General features: G+C 39.1%; 1 protein-coding gene across 3 annotated transcripts; it reads left to right on the forward strand.

Moving 5' to 3' along the window:
- Positions 1-7,697: 7,697 nt before the first annotated feature.
- Positions 7,698-21,859, forward strand: LOC131219503 (methyltransferase-like protein 2). 3 transcript variants are annotated; one of them, XM_058214671.1, is made up of 9 exons: positions 7,699-8,106; positions 13,088-13,318; positions 14,072-14,211; positions 14,499-14,532; positions 14,721-14,796; positions 16,798-16,975; positions 18,750-18,839; positions 19,355-19,454; positions 20,783-21,859. In XM_058214671.1, the coding sequence occupies exons 1-9, from the start codon at positions 7,809-7,811 to the stop codon at positions 20,950-20,952; spliced, it is 1,317 nt and encodes a 438-aa protein (XP_058070654.1). In that variant the 5' UTR covers positions 7,699-7,808; the 3' UTR covers positions 20,953-21,859. The 3 variants fall into 3 exon arrangements, with proteins under 3 accessions (XP_058070655.1, XP_058070654.1, XP_058070656.1); XM_058214673.1 differs by having other exon boundaries at positions 19,355-19,487; positions 20,795-20,933; XM_058214672.1 differs by lacking the exon at positions 18,750-18,839 and having other exon boundaries at positions 7,698-8,106.
- The last annotated feature ends 1,657 nt before the right edge of the window (positions 21,860-23,516 follow it).

The raw sequence follows: 23,516 nt of genomic DNA on the forward strand, positions 1-23,516 counted from the left end.
GCACCGTTCAGTTACCTTTGTTTCACTGACTTTCTTGATCCAACCGATTGTATATGAAGAAGGATGACGCTCCGTTTTCAATTACAATTTGTCTACCATAACCTTGGAGACTATGTTCTTGCTGCTCTCACTGTCAATGATCACGTCACAAACCTTTCGATTCACCGTACACCTAGTGCGGAAGATGTTATGTCACTGTGGATGCACTTCTTTTCTTGGAGCATATAATAGTCGCCTCACGACGAGCGATTCGCCGTGATCTTGCTGAATCTAACCTGAATCATCTGCCTCGTCCTCGGTGGTATGCTCCTGTTCTTTAATATCTGAATTTTCATAAGCGTTATCAGCACTACCATCATTGATGATGAGGTTTGCTACTTTTCGCTGGGGACAAGTATTTGATAGGTGGCCCAGTTGGCCACAACGATAGCAGTTATCAGGCCTTGGCCGAGCATAGGGGTTTGAAATTCTACTTAGACCAGCAGTAGTCGATACACCCCTTTGGGGTCTAGCTTGCCCGCTTCCCTGATCTCGGTTCTCAAACGTAGGAGGTTGAGTGCGTGCTCCTACGGGCTCCTTCCTCTTAGGCTGTGCAGTTCCCTGAGGCAGACCTGCCACAGGGATCCTTGCAGTAGGATAGGTCCGTATGTTAGGATGTTCAAGTTGCGCTTCTGTCCGATTAGCCAACTTGATCGCATCATTTATCGTCTAGACGGACTGCATCTGGACCCGATCCTGGATAGCCATACGCAATCCACCGTTGAATCGGGCGACTTGCTGGGATTCAGTCTCGACCAAATCGTTACACGCCACCAGGCGGTAAAATTCTTCTGCGTATTCTCTCACCGACCGACTATCCTGTCGACAATTTTAGTATTGTTAGAATAATACCTGATCGTAATCGCTAGGGAGGAATCGGGCACGTAGTAGCTGCTTCATCCGCTGTCAGGTGCGGATTGGTGCTTTCGTCTGCCTGGTTCGCGCGAGTTGCAATTGTTCCCACCAAGCTGAAGCTCTTCCTTTCAACTTGTAGGCCACAAGCTTGACCTTCTTTGCTTCAGGGATGTCCATATAGTCGAAAAATCGTTCAACTTTAGAAAGCCAATCGAGGAAATCCTCAATGTGTAGTTGACCATTGAAGGTAGGAATATCAACCCTCATCTTGAATTCTCGATCCGTTCGATCTACTCGATCGCCGCCATGTCTGGGGTGTTGGAAGATTATGTCGTCAATTTCTTCCTCATTGGAGCCTCCTTCCTCAGGAATGACCCTTGGATGTACTGCCGGTACTATCCTGCGATCAGGGCGATTAATTGGGGGTGGAGGATTGCCACCAGGAACACGGAGTTGCCTTAGGTTTTCCGCCAAGAGATCCACTATACGGTCGATGGAAGCCTACAACCCTTGCATGACTTGTTGATTCTCTCGTTGCGCTACTTCGAAAGCTGCCGCCGTTAAAGGTAAATTCCTTGGAGCACCGCCCATGGGATTGTTGCCCAACCCGTCGTTAGAAGCCATCAATCTGAGGAGAAACCTCACTTTGATACCAAACTGACGCAGGGGAAGACGTGAGGTCGAACACCGTCTTCCTCAAGAGGATAACTATTTTGAATCCACGGAACCTCTCTGGACTCCTCACAGAGACTTTTCGAATCCACGAGGAAAGAAAGCAGAAAATAGAAATAAATTCTAATAAATTCGAAATTGATTGATGAATAATTAAAAACGAGTTCACAACTTTTTAAATAAGGGTACCAAGCAATGGGAAAGAAATTTGAATCAAACTACAACTCCAACTCTTAGAATCCGCGACTTACTATAAATAGTAAACTTACTATTTATAGATGGTCGTGATGTCTACTAGTGCGCAAGGTTTTCGGCCAAAAATAATAAGTGTCCTATTTGGCTTCACCAAACCGTTCTCCTAATTATTCTAAGCTCTTTTCACGTTGGGTGCAACTCCTTAAGCCTAACAGATGAAGAGTTTTAATCAAACTAAAACTTACTATTTATAGCAAAAACGAAATTAAAACAGGGAAACGACCATCGATCAAGGGGTTTTTCGCAATTCCGGGCTATGCAACCCGGCATACCGGGGTTGGTTGGCTAAAGTAGCTCGTTCTACCCCAAATCATATATTTTACGTCAGATAACTCATTCCGGATTGCAAGATACGCCCGATCTAAGGTCCGATGGTCCGGATCACTTTTGTCGTCGACCAGGCCTTTTCTGATCCATCTTGGCCATGAAATTGTCCGCGACACGCTCTACATCAATAATAATAATAATAAATTAAATGAATAAAAGATATGAAAGATTTCATGTGTTACACACATTATCTTTTAATTGGATTGGAAATGTTAAAATAGTGTGGGGCTTCAGATGGGAAGAGTTATGATGGGTTTCAAACTCCTCCATGTGTATTTAAACTTGGTTGGGTCCCACAACTACATGGGTCCGTAGCATTTTATTCCCACTCCGATGTTTACTTCAACAAGGTTTGTGGACCCCACCATTATGTATGTGTTGTATTCGCACCGTCCATCCATTTTGCGTGATCATTTTATGGCATTGGCCCAAAAATGAAGGAATATCCCGAGATAGCAGTATACACAATAACACCATCATTGAAACCTTCCAAGGGCCCACCACGATGTTTATTTGTCATCCAACCTGTCTATTAGATCACTTATAACTGGATGAAGGGAAAACACAAATATCAGCTTGATCCAAAACTTTGTTGGCCCCAAGAAGTTTTCGCCGGTAAGTGTTCAATCCCCATTACTTTCCATGGCATGGTCCACTTAAGCTCTTGATCTACCTAATTTTTGGGCTTGTGCCCTAAAATGATATCGAAAAATGGATGGATGGTCTGGATATAGCACATACATCATGGTGTGGCTTACAAAACTTGCTGACGTATCCCCGCTCATTCCCCGATCTGCACGTAGAAAGGGCAGACGGATTAATGTATTTTGAATTTCAAATTAATTTGGAAGTTGCTACAAATCCCATCGGTGGAGGGATTCCTCGTAACCTTTTCAATACACGATACACGGCTCATTTTCAGTGAAAAGACTCTTGCTGAAGTGACGTAACCAAGTTCGGTGGGACCCACCAAGATGTATATGTTGTATCCACACTATTCATCCATTTGTAGAGATCATTTTAAGGCATGCGACAAAGAATGAGTCGGATCCAAATTTGACCACCCCCCCAACAGAACCACTATGATGTTTATCCGAGATTGAATGTGTTCATAAGTTAAGACAGACATGAAAGAAGGGAAAACAGAAATTTCAGCTGGATCGAAAACTTTTGTAGCCCTTAGAAATTTTTAACTGTGGAAGTCACTCTCTTTACTATTTTTTTGTGGTGGAGTCCACTCGAGTTTTTGATCTTACTCATTTTTTGTATCATGCCATAAATTGATATTTCCAAATGGATGGACGGTGTGGATACAACACATACATCATGTTGGGTCCCACAGAGCTTGGTGACATCTAATCGGAGTCCAAAAATATGGCGTGGAATTTAAACAGTAGTATTTTGAATTCAATGCTAATCCCACTATACTGAATTAGTTATGCAATCCGCCTCTACATGTTTTACCCAATACATTTATTTTACCACTTTATTTACTACCTTATTTCAAGGCATGAGCCCAAGAATTAGTCAGATTCAAATCTAAGATGAACCGCATCATCGGTAACTGTGTAATTAAACACCCACCGTTAAAAACTTCTTAGGCCATTGAAGTTTTGTATCAAGCTATATTTGTATTTTCCCTTCACCCCTATGACCTACTCAGTAGGTTGGATGGCAAGTAAACATTACAGTAGTCCTTAGGAAGTTTTTAATAGTAGTTTTTAATCACCATTATTTCCTGTAATTTGTGGGTCCAGTTTGATACTAACCTGGCAAGTATAAGCAGCATATAAGCCATATCTAATGTGGACCCTACTACAAAGATGATCAAGCACAATAACTAAGAGTGTCCATTCATCAGGTAGGTGGCTCATATGCAAAATGCATGGACAGTTAAGGAAAATGAGTCCCTAAGTGCTTCACCTTCAATTCAATGTGTGACCCATAATATCTCGATTAAATTATTTATGTTTTCGTCTTTATGATAAGTAACACCCTATGGACCATTTAGATGTTCCACACCCTAGCTAGCTAGGCACACATGTAAATGTGCATGTGGAGTTATCAATCGCATGTGATATCGGTAATAATATAGATTAGAGAAGCGTAGTTTAGACTATCTTACTAAAAGTGCAATGAAGTTTCAGTCCGTCTTCCAACTAAAATCTACCATTTAAGACATTTGAAGGAAATAAAAGGTTTGCACACCACATTCACACTTTGGCACTTGAGTGTCCTACGTAAGTTACACAATGATAGGAAGTATACAGGGTAGATGTGAATGTTGACATTCAATTAGTATTTCTATTATATCATTTGGCTTAAGAATCTATTAAAACTTGTGCACTTATCTTCATCACTAGGCCAAATAGAGGGTTAGATTTATATTAAATCAATGAAAAATGAAAAACACTATGTAGGCTTGTCAGATACAGATTAGAGAAGCGTAGCTTAGATACTCTTATGAAAAGTGCATTTCAGTCCCATCTTCTAACTAAAATCTACTATTTAAGACATTTGAAGGAAATAAAAAGTTTGCACACCACATTCACACTTCGGGCGCTTGAGTGTCCTACATAAGTTACACAATGATAGGAAGTATAGGGTAGATGTGAAGGTTAACATTCAATTAGTGTTTCTATTATATCATTTGGCTTAAGAATCTATTAAAACTTGTGCACTTATCTTCATCAGCAGGCCAAATAGTGAGGGTTAGATTTATATTAATTCAATTAAAGTGAAAAATACTATGCATGCTTGTCAGATATGGAGTTCAGGTTTGCATTTATTTTCTTTATTAAAGCCCGTGACAACCATCGTTATGATAGTTATGCTGATAACTAGGGTCATTGTTATAACTAGGATCATTTAACAATTTGAAAGTAAAAAAACCAAGCAAGTCCCTCCTAATTAAAAACAATCAAAGTGATGAGAATAACAAGCTATCTCTAAACTAAAAATAAAATAAAATCTCTTCACTAGTTCATCCATCGAAGCTGCCTTTCTTTGACCTATTGATGACTAATCCAGTGCCAGATCTTGTCTTGCCTTACTCTAATATGTCAACCTATTGTGATTTCTACTGTCAACATAGGGCATTTGATCTAAATATGTATCAAAGCTTATATGTGCATTTAGAGACTTGAGGAAGTTACTTAACTATGAACCTAAACTTGTTAAGAATGTGATCAAATATAGTGAATGGTGAGTTTATTTCCATGAAAATTTATTTAAAAATTTAAACCTTAAACTCTTACCATTTGTATCAAATGAGACAATAAGTTAACAAACTGCATAAAAAATGACAGATGCCAAAATTAATGGTTCAATCTTTCCAATTTAGTTAGCAAATTCATCTATTTGCCTTGTTATTTTTCAAGTTTTTTCCCATGAATTTTTATATAAATCCTTGCTCTTATCTAAAAGACATGTAAACTAATATATGAATTCCCTTTGATTGTTTAAAGGCTGTATGTAATCCAATTTGATTATTTTAAGTTTATATGCAATAAAAATAAATAATAATAATAATAATAAATTAAATGAATAAAAGATATGAAAGATTTCATGTGTTACACACAAAATCTTTTAATTAGATTGGAAATGCTAAAATAGTGCGGAGCCTAAGAGGGGAAGCATTTACGATGGGTTTCAAACTCGTCCTCTACAAGTATTTAAACTTGGCTGGTCCCAGAACTACATGGGTCTGTAGCATTTTATTCCCATTCCGATGTTTCTTTAAGGGTGTAAGGGGCGGAAGACTTCGACAATGGCAATCAACTTTCAACAATGGCCCCTCAACTAAGTACAAATACATTCAGTTTATCAGATCCCCATCCGCGATGCACAATCAATGCTTTCAAATCCACGTAATGTTTTACAAGGCATTCAATCTCCACTGTTTCATGTGGTGCGGCATACTTAAATTTTTTATATACCTCACTTTTGAGCTCACATCCTAAATGACTTGGCGAAATTGATGAATGAAGTGGATGCCAACTAGAGCTTTGGGTCACATGGGTTACATGCAACTTGTATCCTTTTTGGTTTTGTCTAAGCTCATGTCCTAACATAAGTTGGTGTAATTGATGGAAGGGAGTGGATGACACGCGGACATCATGACAGGCTCATAGAGCTTTTTAGTACCTCCCTCTAACGTCTGTGGTAAATTTTCGTCTGATAGACCCACTGTAGTTATCCTATTCTGATAAACTGTGCACTCGTCTTGAACTAGAATTGATGGCTAACAAAATACTAGAAGCCCTTAGAAAACTAGTAACCTGGAAGCCCAATTTAGAATCCTAATCATCAACCCTATCTAGCAAACCCATAACCTAACCCATAATAAGGCACGGGGATCCTACAAGGCCATCTAAACTCATCATTAGACTTCAAGGTACAAAACTCATTCCAGGCAGCAATTTGATTGTTGCCAATACCCATCTGATGGGTGAGGGCGCACTGAAGATTGTCATTGTGTACAGATACAATCAAATATGAAATTTTGTGAAGATTGTCGCCCCTTATCAACATCATTCCATACTCCGCGCATAGATCTCTAAGATTGTTAAGTTAGTTGTGAGAGAGACTCGACGGCTGGGTGGTAATCAAGTTGCTGCACCAAGGATAAAATGATCATTTTCTCTTCCAAAAGTGGTGATCTTATAGAGCTTATCACTTATCAAACTAACTCAAGAAGTCGTGTCTTTCTACCAATCAAACCTCTACACATGACACTTATGCCCTTAAATTTCTAAAAAAATTCACAAACATCATGACCTCATCTATAAATACATGCCACCCCTTCCATTTGCCAAAAAAAAAAAAACACTTAGTGCATGGAGAGATAAAATTCTCTACTTACGAGTGAGAGTGAAAGTGAGTGTAGGAGAGAAGATCGAGAGGGGGAAGAGTGGGCGTCCACTCAAGCCATCCATCTCATCCAAGCCTTTTTACCTTACTAAATGAATAAATGGAATAAATACAGAAGGAACATCATGGCAAGCCCCACAAGGCTTTGGCTTACAATGGAGCTGTGTAATTAAGCAATATGTGCTTTATTTTAGGTATGATAGAAAATTGGGCATATGTCATTTTCAAATGCAATGAACTCTTCAATGCTTGTACGTTTTTTGAAGCATTCATTACTTACTTGAGAGTAGGCCAGATCCTGTTTGTTATTAACAAGAATTTCCTGTTCTTTGCCATGTGATGTGATTGGGCTTCATCACCACCACCGTCTAATGTTTGATGTCATTAGTGATGATGTGAGCCAATCACAATGCATTAAAATAAGAAATTTAATTTCAGGCAAACAAATATCAATTTCAGTCAAACAGATATCCAGATTTGTGTGACAGACTCATTCATTTTATTACAGAGGAATATTCATATTAGGGCATTGTTGTGGCCCACATAAAGTTTTAGTGGTCAATCACCACTGTTTCCTGTGGTATGGTCCACCTCAGATTTGGATCTGTTTCATTTTTGCATCACACCCTAAAATGATCTGTAAAAACCGATGGACGGCGTGGATGTAAGGCACATAGATTAAGGTGGGCCCATATTCGAAGTTTTAATGCTGCACACATATCATCGGTCACGCACAACACATCCTCCCTCTGCCGCTGAAAACCCAAAATCCCTTTCAAAGAAAGGAAATGGCGGGAGATGAAGTCGCCTCCGAGCTGTCTTCGTTCTTGGAATCGGGCATCTATCGATTTCCGAGCCAGAATGCGATTTTTATGGATCCTGTTCGAGTTCTCAACGATTCCTACACCCGTTTTAAGATCTCTCCCTCTGCGTATTACTCTCGCTTCTGCGATTCCTCTCTAAAGGAAGAGGGCAGAGATGCGGTTAGGGTTTCGTCCGGAAGCAGCGCAAGAAGAAAGAAACGGAAGAGGAGAATTCACGAACTCAATCAAAGGGAAATTTCCGCCGAGAAACGTCACCAGGCGAGTTGTCATTTCATCCTCTCCTTTTTATTTTTTATACTAGTAGAGTGAATTTCGTCTGATGAAGAAATTTAATGTTATTTGAGTTTTTTTTTTTTGTTTTTTAATCGCCTGTTTGGATTCATGGAAATTAAGGGAAAGGAAACAGGGTTTCCCATGAAACTCACTTTTTGTTGTTTGTTAAGTCTTTCTTTGTGGGAAATTGTGGGAAATACTATTTCCTACTGTCTATCTTTGTTAGAAAAAAAATTATTTTCTCACCTCCACCCATAAGAAATGCATTTTCCCATGGTAGAAGAAAAATTGGTTTCTCAAAGGTTAAAGCCCAAATACGCCACCATGCAAGTTCAATTACCTCACATGTGCCACATTGTGCCAAATGAGACATTGTCAATCTTCCGTCATGCCTCACACATTCCACTATGCTACATGTTCTACCATCCATCTTATATTGTGCTCCACGTGTAAAAAGCCTCCAATGTGCTAACGTGCCACGTGTGTCTCCATCCATCTTCTCTTGCGCCCCACATGTGCTATTGTCCACATGTAACATAATGCATCTTACTTGTGCCCCACACGAGCAAAGTGTCCCACATGCACTAATTTGTCACACACGCCATTGTCTGTCTTCAATCCTTCAAATATGCCACGCGCCAATGGTGCCGATGTGCACAAGAGCTGTCATCTAGCTTTAGCGCCCACATGTCAAATGTGCCAATGTGTGTCTTGTGCCATGTGCCACTGTACAACTTCATCCACCTCATATGTATCATAGGTCCACATATGCCATATATGCCACATGTGCCACTGTTCATCTCTAAGCATCCCACATGTGCTAATTTGGCATATGCTAGAAACTACCTAAAAAATTTTCCAAGATTTTTTTTTTCCAAACAGAAAACTTGAAAATAGATCCTAAATTTTTTACCAAAATATTGTTGAAAAACAAAATGAGGGAAACAATATTTCTTTTCCCACAATTTCTTGGAAATAAGTTTTCCCAAGAAACACTATTTAATATTTACTTTCTCATGCTTTTCATGAATGCAAACGGGCCCTCAATGTATTTTTATGAAGATTAACGTAATTGAGGTTTCTATTTATAAAATGAATGGAATTTTGGATTGTTCTTTAGTTTTTTGGTGTTATTCTGAAATTGCTTTTGTCAGGGAAGGAATTTGATGTTATTTGGATTTTTTTATTTATTATTTATTATTATTTATTTTTTGAGATTATTGGATGCATGTATTACTTATAGAAAATTTGTATTAATGTTTAAAAAAAAAAAAACCAATTAGGGTGCATTTGGATGCCTACAAGTCTTTTAAGTTGTATGTAACTTACATACAAGTGAAAGTAAGTTACAAGTAATCTTGTTTGGATGTAAGCTATAAGCTACTTACAGTTACTGGTAAAGAATAATTTAAAAATCAGATTGACACATAAGAAAGCTTGGATAAAAGTATGCCATTTTGTTGAGCCTATTTAGATGAATAGTTGAGCCGATTCTTAGGCTAAACTAATCATCAAGTGGGCCCACGTATTCGAAATACCTATAATGTGGAAGAAATTAAAAGCAACATGGAAGTGAAGAGAGTTATGAACCATTTGATCAATGGAAGCATCATGCACATATGAACCATGAATGGGCTGTAACAATTTAGATGCACACATTTCAGAATGGGCTATCATGCAAACATCACTTCCCATCTGAAAAATATGAACCAGTTGATCAATGGCCACTAATATGGGCAGTCAAGATGATTTTCAATAGTAGGTCGAATCGACATATGATCACAAGAAAATTAGCAACCAAGAAAAACAGAAACACTCCTCAAAGAAATCACTTCAGATCACAATGGAGGGTTAAAAAATGGTCTAATATGCTTCGGACATTGTGGGCCATATGATGATTGGACCGTCGTGTTTTTTGGGCCCAAGCGCTAAAATCAACTAGAAAAATTGATGGACAATGTGGATTGAGCATACAGTAGATGACAATGCGCCTCACTGTCACGATCTCATTGAATCGGACTACCCCTTTTCAATGGACGTGGATTGTCTGCAACAACTAGGTGGGGCCCAATTTGATGTTTGTGAGAAATCCATCCCATCCATCCGTTTTGCCAGATCATGTTAGTACATGGACCCAAAAATTAGGCAGATCCAAAACTCAAGTGGGCCACACGTAGGAAACCGATTCAGATGAACGTCCATTGTTGAAACATTCGTGGGGCCACAAAAGTATTGAATCAGGCTAATATTTTTTTGTTTTCAGTTCATCCCAGTATGAATACCTTATGAACAATATGAATGGCATATAAATATCACAGTGGACCCTAGGGAGGTTTCAACGGTAGACAATTCCCTATCCACTTTTTGCTGTCGTGCAACCTACTTCAGTTTTGGATTCGCCTCATTTTTGGGCTCATGTCCTAACATGATCTGGAAAAATGGATGGACGGGGTGGATTTCTCACAAACATCACGGTGGGCCTCCCCTAGCTTCATGCGTAGGAAGTTCTTGCATTGTGACAACAGGGGGGGGGGGTGAAACCCTGCCTAGAGAGGAAAGAGGGAGAGAGGCCCTGACGATTGGAGAGAGAGACTCACTGCCTGTCAGATTTTCTCAGCTTTCTCCTGTAAGAAAGTGACATGTTACAAAATTACCTATAACTTTCTTACATTTTACATAAGTTACAGGCATCCAAACGGCCTCTAAATTTAGGTTTCTTAATTAGAGAAGTATCCGATGGTGAATATAATATCTGAGTTGGTTAATTTGGACCGTTCATCCGTTGGCCTCTACATTGGATGGGGTTTACCATGAAACTCAGTCTGGTTTGGTGATCCTTGCTGCTGATGTGACAAATTATGGTGATTGCATCTGGGTGGTTAGGAAAGCGCCCAACTAACGATACAACACTCGATGACAAAACTCCATCGGCAGCTGGGATCATCTTGTTGCTTTGAGTTTTACTGTGTGAGTATGGGTGAATGGATGAGTGATGCAGATCTAAAACACTTGTGCCACAGGTACAGACAGATTGAGTCATGGTCCCAAATATCCGTATTGTATCTGAGACACAGACGTGTATCGGCCCATGCCGATGCTTGAAAGGGAGTGAAACAGTCCAATCCAAGAATAGGTGATACCGATACGCCCAGCCTGTACCAGTTTCAGGCTGACACATATAAAAGCCTTTTTTTCAACTTCTTTTTTTTTCTCTCTCTTTTGTTTCAACCTTAGTAGAAACTTAAAAACCTTTTTTGACTAGATGTAGGGATTATTTTGGAGATCAAAGCACACGCGGGTTTGATGAAACAAAGCAAAGTGTTGTCACCTTGGTTCCTGGTCTCCTCTTTGCTGATTGTAATCAGATTTGGCCCCTTTGGATGGTAATAGCATTCTTGCTTGCCTTCCCAGAAAAAAAAAAGTGGACCATTTTGGTGAGCATTTTGGTAATTATGTAATTATATTATATTTCTTGAATCTATGTATAGACATTAAATTTAATAGACTCTAAATTTTAAGTAGTGTGCATATAACAAAAATGCCAAATGATTTCTACTTCATGGAGATGTTATCACTAGATGATGTCATGATACTACTTGCCTACTTGATAGTGATAACTCTCTAATCTCTATAGCGTATATAGCTTATAAGGTTCTTCGGTTTTCATTTTTCCCCTTTTCTTTTCTGCTATTTTCCATATTTTGGTAAAAGGAAAATTTTGAGCATTATGGGTTATGGGCCGATACAGATCCACATATGGCCTGCTGCCCTTGAAGTCAATATTCAAAACCTTGGATTGAGTGATTGATAGCCTTGGATCTTCCCCTTTTTTAACACTAGACGGTTCTAACCATCTCATTATTGGCTTCCTAATGGATGGTCAAAAATGCAAATGGCTGAATGGCAATGTCCAAATTGAACTGGTGGAAAAATGGTTAAGATTGTCTAATCAGTGTTATTTTCTTCTCATTCTCCATCCACATTGGGGCAAGTGATTTTGATTTCTTGGATTTGAGTGCAAATATGCCACACATATTAAGTTGCCAGAATTTAGCATGCCATGCCAAATGTAATCTGGATGTAGCTCTTCAAAGCAACTAAGTTCTTGGGGAAATCGTACTTTATTTTTGAGAAAATCACTAATTCAGATTCATATTGAATTAACGGCAACTGCATTGACCATTTTCAGTGAGCCAAGCATCCCATATAAATGACTGTAATGCTTTCCTGAAAATCCATATTTACTCCTTCCCCCATTGCGTTCGATGCTTGTGAGATTCATTTATTACTTTTTTTTCCTCTCTCGTTTTATGTGACCTCTGCAACATGCTACTGTAACATCTTGTTTATCTATTTATCTTCCTTAAGGGTTGTTTTAATGCCTATCAAATTGAACTGTGCAATAATTAACTCCGTAAGGCTGAATCGGACCGTGATCGTTCCCGGGACCTGTAATCGCACCGTAATCATTCCCGGGACCTATAATTGGGCCGTAATCATTCCTGGGACCAATAATTGGATTATAATCATTCTTGAGACCTATTATTGGACCGCAACCGATCTTGGGACCTCTAATCGGACTGCAACCGATCCCGGGACCTCTAATCAGAAGGTTCTATTTATCTTCCTTAAGGGTTTGTTTTAATGCCTGTCAAATTGAACTGCGCAATAATTAGCCCCGTAAGGCTGAGCTAACCAAATTGTGGTTACTTGGCATTCTTACTGAGTAACTGCAATCCAAATCACAATTATGTTTCTTTCACTTCAGATTTGAAGTATGCAACTGCAATATGAGGGCTACTGCTCATTACAAATGCTAGGAAACAATTATTAATTTTGTCATGATATCTTGATTAAACTGAATGTTCGCAACTTCACTTGTGCATCTAAAAGGAGCCTAAGGTTATTATATTAATGCTGTATTACTACCAAGGACATCAAATTGATTTGTGTATTTTCTTAGCAGGAAGCAAGGCCTTTCTTACTGAGGGCACATGAAGAATTTCTTGTAGCCAATGACCTTTTGTCTTTTCTTTGCAATCTAAAAAGAGATGGATGTGGTTCGGTTGGAAACAAAGATTCATCACCTGTAGGGAAAGACACTGGACCATCTTTTGTTGACCTTGGGTGCACTTGGCAGGCACCTTTATATGAGATGTCCCTTTATTGCTGTGCAGATGATAATCACATTGATGATAAAGGTTACTGCCTCAACTTGGGAAACTAGAAATCGTTAGAGATTTTGGCTGCTCTTACTAATGTAATTATGCATGTCAGTGTATTCTCTTGTCACTATAGACAATTGATCTTGAGTCATTGGAAGCCAAATTGGTTAACGTAGATGCAGATATGAGCTCCGTATGTTTCTAGATTTCAGGAAGAACAAGTGATGAAATTTACCCATGAGATACATGCAGGCTTAACGGGTGTCGGGTCCTTTACTGGCTAGTGGTAGCATAAGTTTCTTTCCTAATAGGTGGCACTAAAACCTGAACTTTTAGATATTTGAATTAAGGTATTGCATTTCCTCTTTTATAAAAAAGAAAATTAGAATTCAATAGGCTCAAAATAAAAGGAAACTTGCCTCAACAGGATATTGTCTTACACTTTGAGTGGTAAAGAGTTATTTGGCTTAAAGGATGGATGGTTTTAAGTTCATTAAGGTTTGGTAACTTCTTATTGGGCTTAGGATTTTGACCTAGGATTTCACTTGGGCTCAAATTTGTGTCATTATACTGAATTAGCCACAAATTGGGGATAGAATGTCATAACAAGCTCATGTGAAATTGGGTTTTCTACAGTACTTCACATATCTACGGTAACCATGCAATTGCTGGTACTTGTACATGCAAAATCTCATCCTATATGTTTTCACCTTTCCCTGGTTGCATTATAAAGCCTTGTAAGTTGAATATAGGCTTTCCACTGACTTCATTATCATACTGGTTTCTTAGGTACGCAGCTCGTCCAATGTGGTGAAGGGATGGTGGTTCAAGCATTTAATAACTTATTTGTCAATGAGAGCAGCGATGATAAGGTGGCTGAATTTCTCAGCCATTGGTACATAATACCTAGAAAAAGCTGCTTCCACATGGTATGGAATTAACATGTATCATCGACTTCCAAGTTGATTTAAACGATTGTAAATACCTAGATACTAATGATGATTTTTGGTACATAATCCTTGCTCAATTTATTCATAGATTGGTTTGTTTTTTCCCACCCCCCTGAGATTAGTTTCTGCTATCTGCCCGTTAGAGCTCTCTGTTGTAATTAACAGTGAGCTTTTGCTGCATTGAATTATTAATTGTCTGCTGATTTTTGTCATTTTGATGGCATCTAATTCTTTTTATGTTGTGCTGTTTTGTATCATGTGGAAAGTCTGACTTGGGACATATTCACGAGCTGATTCCTGGTAATTCTTGCACTTTTGACTTTAGTTTGCATGTTGACTTGATTGCTTTTAGGAGTCATGTCTTTCTATGATATGATGTTCGCTGTTCGCATTTCTTTTCTCCATCTCTTTGTTCACATGTAATAGATAATGTAAAGAGTTACCGCTACTTCAAGCCTTTATCTTATGCCCATTAATTCTTTCTGCAGTTCAGTCTGCTGATGGCTTCAACCTTATCGTCATCGATCCACCATGGGAAAACGGAAGTGCACATCAGAAATCCGTGTATGTAATCAACGTCTTCCTTCTATGCAGACGGCATTTAAACTTAAAGAATTGTTACAACTATTTTGGCTTCATTTATAGTGCATGATTGGCTTCCTTTAGGCTTAAATAGATTATCCAACACTTTTGATTTCCTTATTATTTATCTGCATTTGTTGATGAAGTCAGAAAGGTCTATTTTGGTAGAAAAATAGACATCACAATTTCTTGTAAATATGTTCCAAAATGGTTGTGGCAGTTAAATTTCAAAACTCGTCATGGCTTTTCTTTAAGCTTTGTTTTTTATTTTATTTTTGAAAGATGAGGATATTATTAAAAAAGAAAGCAACAAAAAACAAAACTAAAGCTATAAAACACAGACACAACCACTACAAAAAAGAAAAGAAAAAAGGAAAGAGAAGGAAAAAAAGAAAAAAACTATACAAGGGAGACACGTAAAACTACAAAAATACAACAGCCGGCCCCATGACTGAAAAAGACCGAGTTAAGGCATCCAATCCTGGAACAAAACTAGAACCCTCGAGAACACGACAACTGAAGAAACATTCTAATTCCTAAAGCATCGATTGTTTCTTTCCACCCACACAGCCAGAAGACGGCTAACAACAGAATTCTCCATTTTCTCTTTCCAAGAGCTCCTCCGTGCTCTGCATGCTAGTTAAAGAAGAGTTGGTCTATGGAGGTCAGCATTGTCCACGACACTCCTACCAAGTGAAAGACACTTCACCAGAGGTATGAAGAGAATTGGCAGAAGAGATGGTCCACAGATTCTTCCGCCTTTAGACATAGGAGGCACACATTTGAGATCACCATCCCTCTCTTTCTCAAGTTGTCAATAGTTAAGATTTTGTTCCTCTCGACAAGCCATCCGAAAGCCGCCACCTTCAAAGGCACTCCATAGAACGAAAGCGCACCTGTGTGGTAACAAGTTGTTGGATTTACAGAGGCCACAAGGCGTTTGCAGAAGAATCTGACCGAAAAGAAATCTGAACTAGACAACTTCCAACAGATGGAGTCCTCCTGAGAGGGAGAAGGATGGAAGTCCTGCGAACGAGAGAGAAGCAGAATATACTCCTGGATCTCAGCGTCTGATAGATTTCTTCTAAAAGGGGGAATCCAAATTCATTTTCTACAAAACAATCTCCCACGACAATGTCAGGATTTGGGGCAATAACGAAGAGACCTGGAAAGGATTCAACCAGCGTGGATGGACCACACCAGAGGTCCATCCAGAACCTAATTCCGCTACCACTTCCAAGGGAGTCGGACACCTTGTTGAGAACGGATGGGGCCATCTTAGCAATGCATTTCCAAATAAAAGAAGCTCTATACAAAGAAGACTCATTCGTCCACCATCTCGTCGGAGAGGTGCCATATTTAGCAGCTATAATCTGGTGCCACAGGTTGTTCGTCTCTACCACAAACCTCCATATCCATTTTCCAAGGAGAGCTTTATTAACAATTTCAAGGTTCTTAATATCTGCTCCTCCTTCGTTGTAGGGGGTGGAAACTTCCTTCCATTTTAAAAGGGGAAATTTCCTAGAGGCGTTACTCCCCTGCCATAAGAACTTCCTGTGCAAATTGTCAAATTTCAAAATAACAGATTTCGGACAATGAAATAGAGACGAATAGTATATCGGAAGATTCAAGAGAGAGGCCTTGATTAGATTAAGTCTACCCCCCAACGATAGCACATTTAATTTCCAAGAAGAGAGTCTCTCCATTCTTTCCAGAATTTTGTCCCCCAAAACTAGAGGGTTTTTTTTTCCAATGCACAGAGTATAAAAAAAAGAAAGGAAAGACATGGCATGTTTTGAATTAAATTGTCTCAACTATATTGCTAGTTGGAACTCATTTACAAATTGAGTCTTTTAAATTTCCAGCAGTCCATTTTTTTTCGAACTTTAGTGTTGTGTGATGACAGCTTGCGTTTAGAATAATTATTAATTCTGTAGAAACTTATGTTGCATTGACATTTTGCTATTTTCATATCCATTACAGGTACCCAACATTGCCTAATCGGTACTTTTTGTCTCTCCCTGTCAAGCAACTCACTCATACAAGAGGAGCACTTGTGGCTTTGTGGGTGACAAATAGAGAGAAGTTATGGGTATTTGTTGAGAAAGAACTTTTCCCCGCCTGGGGCATCACAAATGCGACTCTCTTGTACTGGTTGAAGGTGATTCCAGTTGTTTTGGTCTTGGAAAGTAAGGCTTGCAAAAATAATGAATAAAAGACTAGTTTAACTTATTATTATTGATAGTGCTAGGCTGTGGTGCTTGGCACTTCTTTCAGTTAACTTATCATTGGCTTGCTCTTTTGTACACATGGAAAATCAAAATTTGAATCAAGCATCAAGCAAGCTACACCTCGGATGGTTATACCCCAAACTGACCTCTATTTGACAATGGTAACCATTCTGTTGGAAGATTTCTGGGGAAAGAAAATAGATGGTTCATCATTACCAGCAGCAGCTAAGCCTTATCTCAATTAATTGGGGCTGGCTACATGAATCCTGTTATGCTATTTCACTATCAAGGGCCACACCTTTAGTTAGGCCATAGGTCATCAAGTCTTTTCTTACTGCCTCCATATTCCACGCCCTTTTGGGCCTTCCCATTGCCCTTTTACAGCCTTCAACTTGTACTAACTCACTCTTAACCAGCGCAGTTCTTGGTCTCCATTGCACATAACTAAATCATCTAAATCTACTTTCCGTCATCTTATTACCTATTGGAGCTACTCTTAAATTCCCTTGAATGCTTTCATTTCTAGTTCTATCCTTCTTCATCTTGCCACTCATCCACCTCAACATCCTCATTTCAGCTAAACTCATCCTAGGAACATGTTGTTCGGTAACTACCCAACATTCTGTCCCGTAAAGCATGGTTGGTCTTAGAGCTATCTATAAAATTTCCCTTTCAGTTTGAGTGGTACATGAAGATTACATAAAACTCTAAAGTCACATCTCCATTTCGTCCACTCATCTTGAATTCTATGGGTATCATCCTTCTCAATCTCAATACTCTCATGAATTATTGACCTAATGTGAAGCTGGCATTTTGGAAAACTTACTGGTCAACAATCTTAACTAATTCCTTGTTTTCTCTCCTATTGTTATTCAAATTATGTTTTATATACTTCGTTTTAGTTTGACTAGTTTTAAATCCTTCAGATTCTAAAGCACTCCTCCATAAATCTAGCTTTGTGTTAATGTCTTCCATCATCTTATCAATTAAAACTATGTCATCTGCAAACAACATACACCATGGGATCTCTTCTTGCAAATGCCTCGTTAACTTGTTGATAACCAATGCGAAAAGGTGCGGGCTCAATGCTGATCCCTAGTGCAAGTCTTCAGTAAATGGGAACTCACTTCTCTTCTATAGTGGTCCTCATATTTGTTACCGCTCCCTCATACATATCCTTAATCATGTCAATATATCCTCTTGAAACTCCTTTCTTTCTCAACATCCACCAGATTAGCTCTATAGTCTATATGGACCCTATCATATGCTTGCCCTAAGTCATTAAAGACCATGTGGAGATCCTTTCTCCTCTCCCTATATTTCTTCATCAATTGTCTAAGTAGGAAAGAAAATAAATGGTTATAAAAAAATATTAACCAAGGTTCCTTTGATCATTCATCTTTCCGTAATTTTTTTTTTTAATATTTAAAACCCTCCATTTTAAGGGTTAAGATTGTCCAGTTTGTGTGAATCTTGGCATATGTGCCACCTAAGGTAGGGCCTACTTGATATATGTTTGGATCTTGTAGGTTTGTCACATATGCAGAAAGCAAGTTATTGATAGGTTAAGTGAAAGAAGAGAGACATTCTAGGTTTCGTCTCATTGAAATGCATTTTTGGTCTTTCATATATATGCCGTTTCTGATATCGATTTTCAGAAACACTTATTTTTCCTGGCCGATGGCTTTCGGTCTTTGGACACAGGTGAAAGCGGATGGGTCACTGATTGGTGAATTGGACCTATTTCATCACAGACCATATGAATGCCTTCTTCTGGGCTACAGCTATGGAAAGGCAAGTTTTGAGATTGTAGCTAGCATACCTAATCTCAAAGAGGAATTTTTGATCCTCAATTGGAGGATATGGAAAGTTACTTAGGCTTTCTGTTTGAACATTTGGGGTCCATTGTTCAATGGTCCAGGCATTGTTTTGTTGGGCTGTGGCCTAGCATGGATAGACCATGCCAATATTCCAGATTGGAAGATCCTAGCCATCAATATAAGGCTTCTTTCTAGATGAATGTGGACTGTGGTAGTATCTCTCTTTAAACATCCATTTCCAGGCCACGATTAAATGGTTACAATTATCCTATTGTGGATATTTGGAGGCATGGTTTCTATCCGGTGGGGTCCAACATACCATGTCTGGATCACCGAACCATGGGCCTTGCTTGCCCATGCTGAATACTATAGCATACCGTGCATATCCTCGCTTGGAGGATCCTCTAATTCCTCAATCCCAATAGGAGTAGCCTTATTGGTTCTTTCAAGAACGCATTTTGCTAGATTGTCATTTGATGCTTTTCTCAGGGGACGGATTCTGAACATCAGCCAGCATATAAACCTTTACCTGGTAATCAAGTTCTCATTAGCATCCCTGGACATCATTCAAGAAAGCCTCCACTCGGAAGTATCCTATCCTAACCAAGCATTGCAATATGAGGTCAACTTATTAACCTTTGCATTTCCACTCATCTCAATCTTTGGTTGCTTCATGAGTTACTTTTTAAATGGTTTGCTTGCTGTTTGTTGATTGACGAAAGAGGCCACTCAAATATCTTCTACTTGCAGCGCCTTTGGCTTTTGAAATGAACATGATAGACTCCTATGTGTTTTTTCTCGGTCACTGTAGATGTGTTAAATGCATGTCAACCCCCCAAATTTAGTCCCATTGCATATAGAGTATGGCCTGGAAATCTTAGTGATCCCATCAATGTAATTGGTGACCATCAAATGTACTTGTCAAAGAAAAATCTTCATTTTAAATTCACCGTCTGATTTCAAAGGATTAACAATTGCCCAACCTATGTGATTTTTGAGCTGTACTCTGTCCACAATGGGGCCTATGGTCCGGGTGGTTTGGATGGAACGCGGATTAGGTGGTGTTGCCAACAACACTCCCAGCAGTGGTGTGTCGATGCGTTGGGTGCTGTGGGGCCCAATGTGATGTATGTGTTTTATATCCATGCTATCCATCCGTTTTGCCCTGTCATTTTAGGGCTTGGACCCAAAAATGAAGCAAATCTGAAGCTCAAGTGGACCACACCACTGGAAACAATGGTGATTGAATGCCCACCATAAAAAACATTTTGGGGGCCAAAGAAGTTTTGGATCAGCCTGATATTTGTGTTTTCCCTTCATCCTGTTTTGAGTGACCTTATCAACAGGTTGGATGAAAAATAAACATTATGGTGGGCCCTAGAAAGGTTTCAATCGTGGGTGTAATTATCTCCACTATTCCTGTGATATGGTCTACTTGAGGTTCAGATCTACTTCATTTTTTGGGTTCATGCCCTAAAATGAGCTGGAAAAACTGATGGACGGCGTGGATATAGAACACACACATCACGTTGTACCCAACAGTGGCCCACACATCAACACACCACTGCTGGGGTTGGTCTTGGTCACCTGATCTGCGTCTTTGTGGATGATGGACATGTATGCAATATGTATACGAGTCGCCAGCTTCATACCATGTAAGAAGCGCTGGAAAATGCACTAGTTTAGCCCAACAAGACATACTAGCATAACATATTTTAAGCTTTCATAATTAACTGTTCGATATATATTTGGTTTATTTGTAGTGATTATTTGATATCATCTCCCTTTATTATAGAAAGATCTTTCTTGGAACAATATTTATACGCAAGCCCATTGATAGCGGCATCTCCTTTTCTAGTTTGGTAATATAATGGAGGAGAAAGAAAATGCGCCGTAATTTTCCCTTAACCCTCTTAGAGATGTTATCAGATTATATACCAGGACCCAAGCCTGCTAGGTGTATCGAGCTTTTCGCTAGAGAACTGACAGCCGGATGGACTTCTTGGGGAAATGAGATTCTCCACTTTCAAGAGTCAAGATATTTCATGAACAAATTTATAAATACAACATTAAAAGAATGTTGCTGACAATATGACGAAGGCTTCCCTACATCGGTTTAATATCTGCATTTCATATTTGCAATGATTTTTCATATTAAAGAAATCAGTAATGCAGATACTCTTCATTGTTTGGAGGCTACCTAGCATTATACTTGAAGCCAATGGCCTGGTTCCCATGCCACTTTGTGCTAGAAACTACGAGGACTAACAATTCCTCTACATCATTTACTGTGTGGCACACAATCCTAACCTTCTAAGCAATGAACTTCTGATTGAATGTGGGCAGTTGTTGGCTTCTCTTTTGCTGCCCATTCATACCCCATCACTGTGATGTCTTCTTTATGGTTGATTTACTATTAAACCTACCCAATATACAGTCCAAATCTCATCCAGTCACACTGCTTGGACGGTAAACGATGCGGAGGCATGGGAGTCAACAGAATGGATCATAGAGAAAAATAGCTATGGTGAACAAGTTTATGTACATGCGTACGGTGAGACAACATGGTGGATCACCTGAAAAGAAAAAAGAAGAGAAGTTTGCAATCAATGTTTTCTTTTATTTTAGATATAGAAATCAACACAAATTCAATCAAGGGTGAGATTTAACCGCTTACATTGATAGTTTAACCAGAAGAGGGTCTCAGCAAAAGTACATTTTACATATCTTTCTATCAGAGGACATTTTTGTTTCAGCCAATTTGGTGGATATGTGTTTGTAGCCGCAAAATGATGACAATTGAAGTCATTTTAATTGTATTTGTTGTTTAAGTTACCATGCAATGTCTTTAGATAAAATTGATTGTGTATGCAAAGACAGGTTGAGTTTATAAGATCATTAGATAGAAAGTTTTGAGTTTGTCTGGAAGTTTGATGTTAAAGACAAGAAGCACATATATTTTATTTATTGATAATACAAAAGTTGTTGCGTGAACCTGTCACAAGTTTGGGGCAATGGCTTCGGTGGTGGGTTTTCTCCCCATTAACACGAGTTTGATTCCCCTCGCTGTGGATTATCCGATGCACGTGGTTGGTGGGTGCTTGCCTGCATCTATAGGGAATAGTCTCATCTTAAAGGGGCAGGGACACCTTGTAGCCCCATATGGACCGGCAATATAGCGGGCTCCTATATGGATCAGCTAAAGGCTGAAAATCAAAGTGACCTAATTTGTGAGCTTTTTGCTGGTTGAGTGTAGATTATTGTTTTAATATTTTGCAGGATTGGATAGCTACCATAGGCTAATTCTCTCCGTGTTTAAGATATGGCATGTTGCAAGGTATTTTGTAACAGTAATGGTGACTATAATGACCAACATTGTCACCTTTAAGGTATGGGTTGTAATGGCTGGTACAATCTCTTTTTTTATTGAAAAAAAAAAACCCAATAAAACCTTTATCGGCCTCATACTGAACTGTTACAGGGCCGTTACGGCCTTATGGGAGGCGTAATGGACGTAATGATCCCATTATCATTACCTTTGCCATTGTTACCTTTACGTAATGGCATTTACGGCCCCATAATGGCCATTATCGCGTACTATGGTATGTACACATGGTTTCCCACCATGATAACAGTTATGACCATTAGAAAATTTTCTTGTGCATGAAGGTAACTGCCATTGACCTTTTAGGCAGCAACCTGCATATTGGTCAAGCTAGGACCTGGGTTTGCCTCTCTAGGCTCATGCTCATTCATGACGAGTGGATTCACAACATTTGACGGGCTGAACTACGTCCATCTCCAGCTCATGAGCTAAGGAATTCAGAGGTCCAGCCTGAGGAAACAAATGCGGCTCGCCCTGGCAACAGTCCTACTCGTTTGGGCATTTAGGCATATCTGAGTCTAGATCCAGCCCAATTATTTAATGACCTAAACTCAGGCCTGGTCCAACCTATAGGAGCCTCAAACCATAGAACACATTTCATGGCCTACCATTCTAAAATCACACTGATTGGATGGTCCAACCTATTTGTTGATATGGCCCTATTTTTCTGTAGCCATCCTTTTTCCAAGTCACGCATGGAAGGTTAGGATTACCTGAAAAAAAAAGTGATTCTTTAGAATAATAAGCAATCCGTAATGGTCCCTAACAAATAGATGGATCAAATTGTTTCTTAGACCTATTTTTGTTTAAATGATCTTGACCATCCATACTTTAGGCCATTGATTGAATGTCCATTTGGGCAGGTTTCTTGATTATGGTTTTGTCTCCTTTTTTCGTTTTTAAAAAGAGCTTACACCTACTTGCCTCCATTATAGATTTACATGGCTTGTTATTCTGTTGTAGTAAACATTTGCCAACGTAATACAAGTCCCACAGTCCATCTTTAAAACCTGAAAATGAGCAAAATTCAACCCTCAAGCGCTGTTCATGTGCCAGGATTAATGAGGTCCACTGTAATGTATGAGTTTTCTCTACACCATCCAACCCTTTTGTTAGCTTATTTTAGGGCATGAGACTGAAAATTAGGTAGATCCAGAGCTCAAGTGGATCACACACACCACACGAATCACCCATGGTTTAAACTTTTTGAGGGCCACAAGTTTTGGAGTCAAGCTGATATTTGTGTTTTCCCTTCATCCATGTTTT

Source organism: Magnolia sinica, chromosome 11 (assembly GCF_029962835.1).
Source record: "Magnolia sinica isolate HGM2019 chromosome 11, MsV1, whole genome shotgun sequence".
Taxonomy (NCBI): domain Eukaryota; kingdom Viridiplantae; phylum Streptophyta; class Magnoliopsida; order Magnoliales; family Magnoliaceae; genus Magnolia; species Magnolia sinica.